The 14,191-nt window shown below is 38.7% G+C and overlaps 1 protein-coding gene across 3 annotated transcripts in view; it reads right to left on the bottom strand.

Moving 5' to 3' along the window:
- Nucleotides 1-14,191, bottom strand: part of LOC105481533 (phospholipase C beta 1) — a 748,575-nt gene that overhangs the window by 199,601 nt on the left and 534,783 nt on the right. For all 3 annotated transcript variants that reach the window (XM_011741183.3, XM_011741182.3, XM_071079653.1), the window contains one exon: nucleotides 921-1,067. In XM_011741183.3, coding sequence (XP_011739485.1) covers nucleotides 921-1,067 — 147 coding nt within the window. The remainder of the gene's footprint in view (nucleotides 1-920; nucleotides 1,068-14,191) is intronic.

Below are 14,191 nucleotides of genomic sequence, written 5' to 3'. Positions count from 1 at the left end.
ATGAAATTTATTTCCTCTTTAATTCTAGGTACTTAATTTATGCATTTAGCATTCTGAGAAGGGTGCATACACTTCACCAGACTGCCAAATAGGTCAATGCTTAATTTAAGCTCAGATTAGGAAACACATTGTTGTTTTTTCCTACTTTATTATAACATTTACAGTAAAGTATAAGTTGTCATTCACAGGTCAATTTGTTTTTGTCTAAAGCCCTGTCCTACCTTGAACAAAAAGCAATTACTTAATTTTTTTTTTTTTTTTTTTTTTTTGAGACAGAGTTTCATTCTTGTCACCCAGGCTGGGGTGCAGTGGCGCCATCTCAGCTCACTGCAACCTCCGCCTCTTGGGTTCAAGTGATTCTCCTGCCTCAGCCTCCCAAGTAGCTAGGTTTACAGGCGTGCGCCACCACACCCGGCTGATTTTTTTTTGTATTTTCAGTAGAGACAGGAGTTTCTCCATGTTGACCAGGCTGGTCTCAAACTCCTGACCTCAGGTGATCCACCCGCCTCGGCATCCCAAAGTGCTGAGATTATAGGCATGAGCCGCCACTTAAGACCTTCTGAACTGTCATGTAGATGAACACAGCCCAGAGAACTGGGTAGGACTGGACATGGCTTCAAGTACACTGAAGAATGAGTTCAGTTACACAAAAATCCCATTGGTCTGAAAATGTCAGCCATGGTTGCATTTTAGAAGACTTGAAAACTTAGGCTATGGAGAAATGATGCTATTGCTTCCTACACATGTGGACATGACTGCTCATGGGAGGTGGGAGGCTTTGGTGGTGGAACCCCAGAGTTCTCAGAGGCACTTCACAGGAAATGGAAGAAAACACACTTCAGCTTCTGAACAATAGCAAGTAGAGGTTGGTGAAATTTGATGAGACTGGTTAAAGTAACAAAGAACCAGAAAATTCATACCTGTGAGGTAGGTGTTGTGCGAGGAATTAATGAAATAGTGAGAAAGGGGCTGAGACATGTCTTCATTCAAATCCAGTTTCTCAGGTGAAACGACTCCGTTTTCTTCTCCACTCAGATAGCGCATGAACCCATCCACTGATATTTGTCCTGGAGGAAATGAAGTTAGAAAGGATGTGAATACATTCTTTTTACGGGTGTCAAGTTGCCTCTTTTTTTTTTCCAGAAATATCTGGTAGTGTCCAAGGTAGAAGACAGCAGCCACAATTACATTTTAGTGTGGATAAAAAAGAGTGTAGGATTATGCTGTTTCACTACAATTATTTCCAAATGTCACAGATAATAGAGAAAAAATGTACCTACATGATCCCTACCGACTTTTCAGAGGATTTAAATAACTAAACACCAACCTCCTGTTTCCCAATATAAGACTGAGTGTTACCTTTATGAATCAGCACTAAAATGTTATCAGTGCTTATCTCTGTGTGATAGAATTTGGGGTAATTTTTCAATTTTTTTCTTATTAATACATGTTACTCTACAATCAAAATTATATACAAGCAGCCTGTAAGCCCAGCACTTTGGGAGACTGAGGTGGGTGGATCACTTGAGGTCAGGAGTTTGAGACTATCCTGGTCAACATGTTGAAATCCTGTCTCTATTAAAAATACAAAAATTAGCTGGGCATGGTGGGCGCCTATAATCTCAGCTACTTGTGAGGCTGAGGCAGGAGAACTGCTTGCACTCAGCAGGCGGAGGTTGCATGAGCCAAGATTGTGCCACTGCACTCTAGCCTGGGCGACAGAGTGAGACTCTTTCTCAAAATAAAAAATAAAAAATAAATTATTTACGAGTGGTTTTATCATTTAACATAATGTGAAAGTGTTTTCAAATAATGATATTTTTTTCTCTGAAACAGAAAATAAAGATACCCACAAACAAGTCTTTCCTAAAAATAAAAATTTGAATGCTCATGAAAAAAGATCCTTAAATCTCATATTAAGAATGATTTTACTTCAGATGGCAGAAATATGACACAGCTAATTTGGTTTGCTCAGATTCTATTTAGAAATTTTTCTATGTTGTAACCTTTCTGAGTTGACTAATACTAAATGTTGACAAAATTCTTTTGTCAACTTTATTGAGGTATAATTTAAAAAACTATATATTAAAGGTACACAACTGGTAGTTTTGATACGCGTATTGAGACAATTCTTTATCATAATAATCTTCATAGATACATAGGATCATCTTAACTATTTTGCTTTATCACTACAATTTGTTTCTTCAATCTTGACAATCAAAGCTTCAAAACGACAGCGCATCTGTGGGTAGTAAATATGTTGCCAACAAATGTCGGAAGGTAGCATTTTTTTTTTCTTGTTGAAACAGTTTTTGATTACTATAAAACTGGAATACGTTCATTAAAGAAAAACTGGGAAATGAGATAAACAGAGAGAAAAAATAAAACTTGTTTTGAACATCCCTAACTTTTCTTTCAGAGATAACTACTGTTAAAGTATTGCTGTGTATCCTTCCAGAAAAACACCCGTGTGTGTATAATTCTTTTATGAAGCTGTAATCATGCATATACACACATACATATAATTATAAATATAATTTAGTAACATTTGTACTAACTGAGCAATATATTATGAACATTTTTAATGTAAAAAGAAATTCTATGCAGGTAAATAACTATAGCATAAAATATGCAACTATCTACATTTTTATATCATAAAATATAGCAGTATAATACAAAATAATATTCTATTATCACTGGTCATTAAAGTTGTTTCTAATTTTTTCACTAGTATAAATGACATTGACTTGACTACTCTGATGGTTACATCTTTGTATAAATACTTAATTATTTCTTCAGGATGAATTCCCAGAAATATAATTTCTGATTCAAAGACTTTGCATATTTTTGAGGATTTTAATACACATAACCAATTTCCTAGCAATTGACTGTTAAAGTCCTAGCAATTGACTTTCACCAATGGTATATAAAAGTATCTGTTTTCCTTCTCTTCACCCTTACTGCCAAACCTATCAGTAAAACGACGACATTTAACAATTCTAATTTTTACTGATTTAAACATTATTTATTCTTGATTGCTAAGAGGTGTGTCATCTGTAAATGGCAAAACTAGCACTGATTATTTACCACAGTAAAAATCTTTTCACATTCAATACGTTTCTCAAGGTGACTGATGACTGCTTTTCCCAAGTTCTGGAAACTCAATAGCTAAATTGCTTTTACTCTTGTCCAAGAATAAAAAATAAGAAGGAAAGTTTGTTTTGGCTCTTTTGATGAGAGGAGCTGCTTCATAAAGGAAAAACCTTCCTCCTGGGCTCGGGCAATCCTCCTGCCTCAGCCTCTTGAGTAGCTGAGACCACAGGCATGCGCCACCATGCCCAGGTAATTTTGTTTTTCTTTGTATTGACAGGGGTCTTCCTATGTTCCCCAGGCTGGTCTTGAACTCCTGTACTCAAGTGATCCTCCCACCAGAGCCTCCCAAAGTCCTGAGATTACAGGCGTGAGCCACTGTGCTGGGCCTGGGCAGGTGCTTTTCACACTAGAATCTCTATTCCTCCCTTTCTCTCTATTTCCTTTCCTTCTCCCCTATCTCTTTGCCTTTCACTAATTTCACAAAGGTTTATTGAACATCTACCATACGATAAATGCACAGAAAAAATAAAGCACAGTAAATCACAGCCTCTGCCCTCAAAGAGCTCACTGTCTAATAGAAAATAAGGCCATTCACCCCTTGAAACCCAGGCATGAACACCTTTAAAAGCTGAATGTGCATGTATCTTTGTCGTCCCTGGTGTCTACTAGATGCTTTACGCACAGTGGGTGCTAAATCACCACTTCTTTTGGATGATTATTGGGATTCAAAATAGAAAATAAATTGTTTTGAAACTGGAAGATCACCAAAGACAGCACCATTTTGTTTGATTCTTGTGTTCTGATTAGGACAGATGATATGAAATTTGTAATATTTGCTGTTTTTAACCTATGCAAAAGACAATTTCATACAACTCAGTCTCTAACTAGCAATTCCTTAAAAGACAGGCAATAAATGCAAGTATCTTCAGGGGCCAGGAAAGGAAAGTAATGTAACTGCTGGATGAGTGTGCATACCGGGGTAGTCACAGGGTATAGACAACTGGCAAGTGTATGCTTGTAAACACATGCATATCACAGCAATAAAATAACTGTGCAATCTAATACAATGGTTTATTGAACATGAAAGAAGAATAAGAATGAAATGCAAGAATAAACATGCTTTGGTTTGATCAGCAACTTTTAAAAGCAAGACAAAAACAACATAGGCCAATAGGGCAGAAATGACAAATGGATTTTAACTTTAGTTCCAATTTCCATTTATTGTTAATGTCTTCTGGGTGCTTGTGTTGAGAAAGATTCCGAACCATGCCTGTGATGAATTTTGATGTCTGCCTTGGGTACAGGATAGAAAAGCGAGGGTATACGCATCATATATTTGTCATCCTCAAATGAAGATATTATAATTAAGGTCAAGGTATAATTTGGAACATGCAAAGAATGTGTATCCAAGTTTTATTTAATCCATTGTTGAGGAATCCAGAAGATGTCAAAGCCAGGTCAAAGGAAGCTATGAAACACACATACACACACATATAAATATATATGTAGACATATATACACACATGTATGTATGTGTTTGTATGTGTATGTTTATGTGTTTGTATGTCTGTGTTTGTATATTTTTGTCAACAAACACCAAGCAAATAAACCAAAAACCAAAAACACAACCTAGACAGATATTACTAAATTGAATACAGACTAGTTAATATCCTACAGGTCAAATAAACCATAACCTCTTTGGTTGTTTTCTCTACCTTTATTATCTCATTGGAATAAAAACTTTTAACATAATTTTTAGCATAGATTAAAATCAGTAAACAACAATAGTTTGGTGAGTGAGTGTGAGGATTATTTGTAATTATATTAAAGAATTTAAAAATTCCTAGTGAAAGAATTTACCTAACCTTAAATAAGAACAAAGATTGAGTTTGAAGGGCAGTCCGGGTAGAATACGACTGCAGACTACAAGTGAGCTTCTTGTAAACACATTCATATCATAGCAATAAAATAACTGTGCAATCAGGGAACTCTTAACTGTGAAACCAGGTATCAACTTTTCAATCCCAAAGCTTTGCCTTGCTAACAAAAGGAGCAAATGCTAAGGATTTTTGATACATTAAATGATTAGGCAGAGATATGTCAAAGTCAAGGAAAGCCAGTAAAATGTAAAGATAAAGAGCAGTCAGTTTGTAATCTTGTAGGTGTCAGTCAAGGGGTCAAGAGTATTTGCAAAAATACAGATGTTTGGTCATAACGAATTAGCCTAAAAAATAGTTCTGACTAGCAAAGACTTGGGGCAGAGAACAAACTCTGAGGATTTTCCTTCCACATAACCTTCAGCTGGAATATTGTTGTCACCATTGACTTAAATGCATTAGCCCTTTTCTATCAAACTTGTACTGTTTGTGAAAAATTTACAATTTTTTTCTGGTCCACTGAGGCACATAGAAGAATGAAAAACCTTGAGAATTAAGATAAGAAAACACATTGCTTTTCTAAACAAATCAGTAACATTGCAAGAAATCCAGTTTTCTTCCATTCTTGTCACTGGTCAGGGACAAATTCCTCAATTATAGGATGAGTAATCTATATGGATGCCTCAGTCTCCTGTAGCTCTGAAAGTCTATGAATTCAATCAGGCTAATATAATAGGAATTATTTCTAGCTAAATTAAAACAAAATGTCCCATATTTGAGTGAGATTATGAAACATCAAACCACAATAAAAGCAATGCTACTATTTTCTGAAATAAAATCACCAGAAAGAAAAGTTGAGTTCAGAAGGATAAGCTTAGTTGACAAAGGCTAAAAATAAATTCCCTTACATATTTTGTTAATAATAAATCAGTATGCTTCCAATTGGACATGTCACTCATATAATGGCATTTAAAGGTTTTCATAAACATACATGGTGTTTGTACCATTTCCAGCTGAAGTACGAAAAATGTAAATCCCTCAAAGAATAGGAAAAACAATCCTCCTAAAGATGTCAGAAAGACATCAATTCAAAATTCTGCTATGACGTAATGATACCTTCCAGAGATGCTTTAAAATCATGCTTTATAACTCTGCAGTGTATTCAGTGACACTCAGTGGGATGCCATCATGCTTGCAAATACATACAAAGGTCCTTGAGTATTTACTGGGCTATGGGCTACTCCGATGCCTCCTCTACACTCAGGGCCATCCCACTGGCCTTGCAACAATTAAGAATGAGGAAGATCTGTGTCCAGAAAAGGGAGCCCTGGAGAACAGAAAGGAAGAATGGTCTAGAAGAGCATTGTGGAGTGGTTCTCTCATCTTCTCAGGTTTGGATCCCTTTATCTACGGGCTTCTAAAAACCTACTTTTAAGGAGACATTCTGGATTGACCCTCCTGTTTCAGGTACTTGGGAAAAGATGTTTTCAGCTCGTATTTCTCCAGGAACAGCAAAATGTTTTGAATGCACCCTGGAGCTGGGGCACTCCTTACTGCTGGTGATTATCAATGAACACATTTTTACTGAGGGTGTATCTCTATGTGTCAAGGGTTGGAAATACCAAGGATGTGTCCATCAGAGCATTGCTTTTCAAGAACTTAAAAACATGGAACATAAAATTCCTCTTTGATTCCTATTGCTGATCAGTTCAGGTTTCTATTCATTTAGTGTAGTTCTTAGTGCATATAACACTAAAGAGTTTGAAATTGCAGCCCACACACTCAGTTAGTGGACAAACACACTAATTTCATGTTGGCCAGATAGGAACCTTCTTGGGGATGTAAATTTCAGGACTCTTCTGAAAGAAGCAATTCATTCTGATCCAGCTCTACTCCAGTTTCCCTTCTACCATTCTGCTGCCCAAGTCTGGTAGAAGGTGAAGAAAAATCAGTCAGCTTTGATTGCTGATGGGCTAAGTTTACAAGGAGGGAGTAGGGAGGGGCTGAATGCGGCCAGCGTGTGGAGTCACCAAGGGGAGCTAAGAAGCCACCTGTGTGATTTGCTCTTGATATGCAGATACCACTTCAGGAGACAAGTATAGGAAAAACAACATGGTCAAAAAGTCAAGGGTTATCTGCTAAATTTAGAATTATTCTATGGCTGCGATCCAGCACTACTGTTACTAGGACAGTTAAGAGAAACACACTTCTTCACGTCTCCCTACTTAGAAGCAAACACTTTCAAATCTTTTAGCAGAAGCTTTTGGTATTTACTTCTGTATCTCAAAAGAATATGCATGTATTGCTATTTTTGACTTACCACCATGAAAGATGAGAATATTGCTCTTTCTTATCTCTACTCCTGTAGCACATGTATACATTACTCCCATTCTTTCAGAGATAGTTATACTATGATTTAGTTACAGTGTTCAGTGTTTATGTTATCATAAACACTGTGTGTGTTCAGGGTTGAGTCATACAGTAACCTAACAATTATTTTTATCTTCATGAATAATTTTTTTTATTTTCCCTATAGTTAATAATTATCTTGTTTTATCATTTGCTTAATTTTTTGCATATATCTCCAGTCCAACTCCAAAGTATCCACTGGTTAGCCAAAGGGTTTTGCAATATGCACAGATATAACAAGTGTTCTCTTTGTTAGATTCTCTTGAAGCCTTTTCTGGAGCCTTTTACCTGCTCCAATCTAGACTGATTAATTTCTGTTTTCTTCACTTCTATTTTGTGCTAAATCTCTTTTATTTATTCCATGTCTTCCCCTTTCATTGTTGATTTTTTAATTTTAGTTGGAGCACATTGGTCAGTAGCTTCCAGAGAAAGAGTTCATGAATATTAAGTTTCTCGAGCCTTGCGTGTCTAAAAATGACTTCTTTACACTTGCACACTTGATTGCTAGTTTTGCTGGGCACAGTATTTTGGATTGGATTTTTTTTTTAAACATTTTTGTGGAAAAATTTTCTCCACTGTCTTTTAGCCCTGTTAAGAGGTTTGAAGACTTTGTGATTCACCATCCTAAAAACAGGTGTGTGGTCTGTTTTGTTTTGGTTTTTGTCCCTCTGGCAATTTCTAGCACTTTTGGTCCCTGTTTATTAAAATTTCACAATGATATGCTTTGGCATAGGTTTATCTATCCCCTATGCTGGGCACTCTTTGAAACCTTCCAGTCTGAAAGCTGTGGTCTTGTTTGGAAAAAAAATTTTATGAATTATTATGATAATTTCCTCTGTTTTTTCATTCTGGAATATTATTTGTCTGGATTTTAAACTTTTTTTTTGAGACGGAGTTTTGCTCTTGTTGCCCAGGCTGGAGTGCAATGGCGCGATCTCGGCCCACCGCAACCGCCGCCTCCCTGGTTCAAGCGATTCTCCTGCCTCAGCCCCCCAAGTAGCTGGGGTTACAAGCGTGCACCACCACACCCAGCTAATTTTGTACTTTTAGTAGAGATGGGGTTTCTCCATGTTGGTCAGGCTGATCTCGAACTCCCGACCTCAGGTAATCTGCCCATGTCAGCCTCCCAAAGTGCAGGGATTACAGGCGTGAGCCAACACACCTGACCAGATTTTAAACTTTTATACATTTTCTCTCCAATCTCTCATCTAATTTTTTTGCTTTACTCTCTAAAAGATTTCCTCAACTGTATTTCCACCTTTTTTCAGAGTGTTTTGTTTTTGTGTTTAACAGCCAGTTTATGTTCTCTGACATTTATTGAAAAAAATAGCATTCTGTTCTTTTTCATGGACATAATATATTTGGTTATTTTTCTATGGACATTAATGATACGTGTATACTTCACACATTCTCACTACATAGTCATTATTTCCTACAAAGTTACTTTTTTTCCCTGCTTTTTCCTATTTTTAAGGAAGTTTTCCTCATATGTCTAGTAACATTTAATTATCTGTTCATATTTCAAATTGGCAGACTAAAAAGCTGATTGGATTTCTGGATGTGTTTGCTGCCCTTGAAAAGTATGAGAGTTGGTAAGGCATCATTGCAGAGGGATCTGTCTTTTTCTCTTTTGGAGTAATAACCTAATATTGATATCTTTAGGTCTTTACACTTAGGCAGATTAGAGTCTTGGGAGAAGTTCTTTCTAATCTCTTGCCACGATAGAGTGAAGGCCTGGATGCCAGCATTCTAGAGCAAGATTGGAGAAGAATGAGGGAGGTCTCAGCATTTTTTGGTATGCTTACGATCACTTTATCTTCCTTCCTTCCTTCCTTCCTTCCTTCCTTCCTTCCTTCCTTCCTTCCTTCCTTCCTTCCTTCCTTCCTTCCTTCCTCCCTTCCTCCCTTCCTTCCTTTTCTTTCTTTCTCTTCAGACAGAGTCTCGCTCTGTCACACAGGCTAGAGTGCAGTGGTGTTATCTTGCCTCACTGCAACCTCTGCCTCCTGGGTTCAGGTGATTCTCCTGTCTCAGCCTCCCGAGTAGCTGGGACTATAGGCACATGCCACCACGCCTGGCTAATTTTTGCATTTTTAGTAGAGACAGGGTTTCACCAGGCTGGTCTGGAACACCTGACCTCAGGTGATCTGCCCATTTCAGCCTCCCAAAGTGTTGGGATTACAGGCGTGAGCCATTGCGCCCGGTCTATAGCCTGCTTACACCTGGGCTTTGTGTCATCCTCAAAACCCTCTGTTTTCCTGACTCCAGCAAATAAATAAATAAATAAATAAATAAATAAATAAATAAATAGTCTCTGTAAGGTGGGAGTTCTGACTGTTCCTTAAGTAGCTGTCAACTATCCTCTTTGTTTTATGCCTTATCTTGAATCCCACTTCCAGAGGAAACAAACATCATCAATTTCTGAGACTTTTAAGGTTTTTTTATACCTTGGATTGGTTCCAGGTTTTCACACAGATGACCAATGATCAGGTTCTCAGATCTGTTAACTGCTGTAAACATATAGCCAGATGCCTAAATTATGTAATGGTCGTCTCTTATCTATTATCCCTCACCCTTGCCAGATTACACCCTTAAAAGTCTCTCTTAATGGAGTTTTGGTGTGGTTTCAAGAAAGATCAGTTAGTTGAATATGTTCAACCTACCATATTTCTCCTGAAGTTCCATGATTCTACTATATCCTACTGCAGATATTTTTGTTGATTAAGGTTAAAAGTCAGATCTTACATTTCTTATCTTTGATCTTAGTATTTGCAGGTAATGTTGAATCCAATGGGAAGAACAGGTCTTCTGCTTTGCCTGGCAGGGACTTACCGTGGGATTCTCTGACTTTCTTTATATTTTTTCTAATGAAAAGTATGCAGTGACTAATCTCTTACCACAGATGGCACTGTCTGGATGATCTGTCAGGTTTTCCTTGCTATATCTTTTCCTAGGTAGAGTGCCATCACAGCCACAGAGGAAGCTTGAGCTCCTAGGTACTTATTAGGTGGGAAATAGCTTGGATATCTTGGCTTCTCTTGCCAATCTCACAAGGCTGCTTGTGTGGAACAGGTGCGGTGGTGTGTGCAAGAAGCAGTCAACTCCCCACGTTTCTAAAGGAGTGATCAGTCAAGCTGACCTTTGATTTTCTGAGTGCTGGTGACTTGTCCAACTCCCGTCATGGTGGTCATCGGATATGTTGATACTTGATTCAGTCGCCAGGAAATTATGTCCAGATTTGTAATTCTATACCCTAAGTCTGTCATGTAAAGTTGCAATTTTAATTCAAAACACTGCTAGATAAATTATACTATTAAATCTAAAAAAAAATTAAGGAGACTTCTAGAACTAAATTCTAAGATGATAAAATAAATCATGTGTTCAATCCTGTCATATTTGAGAGTTGACATATTTCCTCCTTTATCCTTCACCAGTCCCTCTTACACTTTTCCAAAACAAGCAGCAACAAAGCATTTGACCTTTTGCTTCAGGGAAGAAAGGGATGGCAGAGAAAGAAGAATGAAAAGGCACATTTTTCTGCTTGGTCCTGAGGACATTCTCATACCAAGGCTTCCTTGTCCTCAAGTCTAGGAGAAACCGCAGACAAGCCTGATGTCCTGAAGAGAGAAGCTCTGTGGCTCCTTTCCCAGAAGGTGCTCCAGAAAGTTGCTGCTGGTATTCCCAAGCAGCCAGAACCCACAGAAGCAGAAGTGTCTAAGTAGATGGGCCTGAGCCTTAGGGAGTTCCTCCTCGGTCCAGCCAAGGGTGGCAAAGATGGAGCCGAGCCTGTGGTTATGAAAAGGATGGTCAATGACCAAGACCAGAAAAGAATGAGATGACGCAGGGCTACCAGCTTGGACCAGATTCCCTCTCTGATGCCCAGGCACTAGGGAAGGCTCTTAGTGCTTAGCTACCACTCTAGGTTATTTCAAAATAGAAATATATATATATATATATATATATATATATATATATATATATATAGAGAGAGAGAGAGAGAGAGAGAGAGAGAGAGAGAGAGAGAGAGAGAGAGAGAGACTTGTTTTGAGTGCACTGAGGGTCTTCTCAAATGCAAATGTTACCACAACATGAAGCCTTTCCTGAGTAGCCCATACAAATAGCAATCTCTCCTGCTGGCACTCCTGTCTCATATGCTGTTTAATATTTCTCTGTAGCATTTATCACCATCTGTCATTCTACTAATAGATATATTTTCTGGTATGCTAGCTTTGGTCTCTTCCTCCAGGGATTATGAGTTTCATGAGGATGGAGTGTCTTAGTTTGTGTTTCCCTCGAAGGAAATGAGACAGAACATGTACTTGAAGGTGATCCCATTTAAGGGGAGAGGGAGCTGGAGTATTTACACCAAGTCCCATCAGTCATTGTTTGAGAACTGCTTCCAGGGTGATAATTCCTCAGTACTCTTTGGCCAACTGCACCCTTGGGAAGAGGGGGCTCTGGAAGCTAAACAGAGCCTTCAGCAAAGAGATGCAGGCGCTCAGTGGGAAGTCCAGCAGACAAGCAGTGTTCCTCCAGTTCACTGCTGATCTTTAGAACTCACAACAGTGCCTGGCTTGTAAATGCTCAGTAAATATTAATTGAAAAAATGATTATTTGGTGCCTGAATATTAACATTTATGTATTAATTTATATTGTGAGTGGTTTTGTGCTTCATCTTGGCAACCAGATATCTCAAACGATATTGTATCATGGACAACTAAAAATGGCAATTCCGAATTCAGCCATAAATGACACTGTAAAGGAAGGACTAAGAAGAAAACATCAAAGAAATGCAATGAACAGCTCACAGACCAGAACCAAGAGGCCCCGCAGGCGTTGACTAATGGTACCTTGAAGGCCAACAAATATGCAGAAGAAAGACAGGGAGGATTTGGGGGTCAGAGTCCTGACAAAGTCTTAGAAAGATTGAAAGTTTTATCCTTACGTCCTACCTCTGCCTAGCAGAAGTGCTAACCAGACAGCATTAAATGCTCAAAGCTATCAAAATAGACCAGGAAAGGGGACTAGAATAATTCAGAATAGGCCAAATCAATCCTTAAGTGACAGCAGAGTTGGCTGTACTTCATGACATTGCACATTGTGAACCACCTGCTCCATCAGTGCCCTCTCTTCTTAGCTTCCTTTGCTCAGCCCTGGTAGAGTTTCCTATTAGATTCACAAGTAAAGGATCTGAAATAATGTAATAGGCTCTCACTTTCTACCAAGTTCATGAATGTGACTTTATTTATTTATTTATTTATTTTTGAGATGGAGTCTGGCTCTGTTGCCCAGTCTGGAGTGCGGTGGCATGATCTCAGCTTACTGCAACCTCTGCCTCCCAGGTTCAAGTCATTCTCCTGCCTCAGCCTCGTGAGTAGCTGGGATTACAGGCGCACACCACCATGCTCGCCTAATTTCTATATTTTTAGTAGAGAGGGGGCTTCACCATGTTGGCCAGGCTGATCTTGAACTCCTGACCTCAAGTCATCCGCCTGCCTCGGCCTCCCAAAGTGCTGGGAATACAGATGTGAGCCACCGTGCCTGGCCAAATGTAACTTTAAATAAGGTCAGTTAACACAAGCAGATGCTGCTCATTTAACTGAAATTTCTGAGCGCAGTAGCAAGTCCTCAGCACCTTATTCTCTCATTACACTCTGCATGAGCTCCGTGACCCAGGGGAAGAAAAAAGTACATAGGGCATAGTCAAAAACTAATCCTTAAATACAACTCATGGCACATTGCTAAGGTCTCTGGAAGGGGCCCCACTGAGGCTCTTCCCTGCTCGATATGCTAATTGGATGGTTAGCTAGGATATGCCCCCATCATGCCATTAAAGAACTAGCATGGAACTGCTCCTGAGCTAGTCCTAAAAGCAGTTTAAGGCAGCAGCAGCAAAGTGCTAAAGGAAAAAGGATCAAGGAAAGAAAATGTGGTAGGCCATGCTTATACATGCAGTACTAAAAAACAAAACAAAACAAAACAAAAAAGGGTATGACAGGAAAGTGCAAGGAAAAAGAGAGCCTTAGAAGAGTTTCATGATTTAAAATATTTCCAGCATATTGTTGAACAATCTTTTATGATACGCTACTTGCTATATGCAAGCATTAACTCATGTCATCCTCACAGTAACTCTGTAAGTGGCTACTTCTATGACTATTTTACAGATGGGAAACCTGAGGCAAGTAGCTTGCTCAAGGTTTGTGCCCAAAGATAAGGTGGCTCAAGTAGCTTGCTGAAGGTTGCTCAAGGTTACAACTCATAAGTGAATAAGTTGGGCTTTGAGCCCAGGCGGTCAGGCTTTGTGTTTCATGCCATTAAACATGATGCTATGCTGCTTGCTGTAGAAGACATCACACATCATCTAGTGATAGAAGAAGGTAAATAACCATAATTATCATAATAATGGGAGCTACTATTACTGAGCATTGACCACACGCCAGGCATAGAAATCCTATGAGAGACATACTTTTAAATTCCCATTTTCAGTTGAGTAAACGGAGGCTTAGAGATGTTAGCAACTTGTCTGAGGGCACAAGGTTATTTAGTGTGAAATGGATCTGGATACCATGCCTGGGCAATGGAAAGACAGATAGTGGTGGGTAGGGTTGATAGTGCTTATCCACATAACTTTCCTAACACGGCCTGGACTGGGGGCATGGACGATGGGGAGGAAAGGTGTCCTGCCTTCTTGGCAGTTGGCTTCAATCTGGGCACTCTGCATTGGTCCTAAAAATAATCCTAAATGTGACCAAGGCAGAGTTTTCCCAGGATTTACTTATCTCTCTAAAACGTGTTACTTTAATCTTTCTGTGTAA

Source organism: Macaca nemestrina, chromosome 15, assembly GCF_043159975.1.
Source record: "Macaca nemestrina isolate mMacNem1 chromosome 15, mMacNem.hap1, whole genome shotgun sequence".
Lineage (NCBI taxonomy): Eukaryota > Metazoa > Chordata > Mammalia > Primates > Cercopithecidae > Macaca > Macaca nemestrina.
This window is presented reverse-complemented; position numbering and strand designations above follow the sequence as displayed.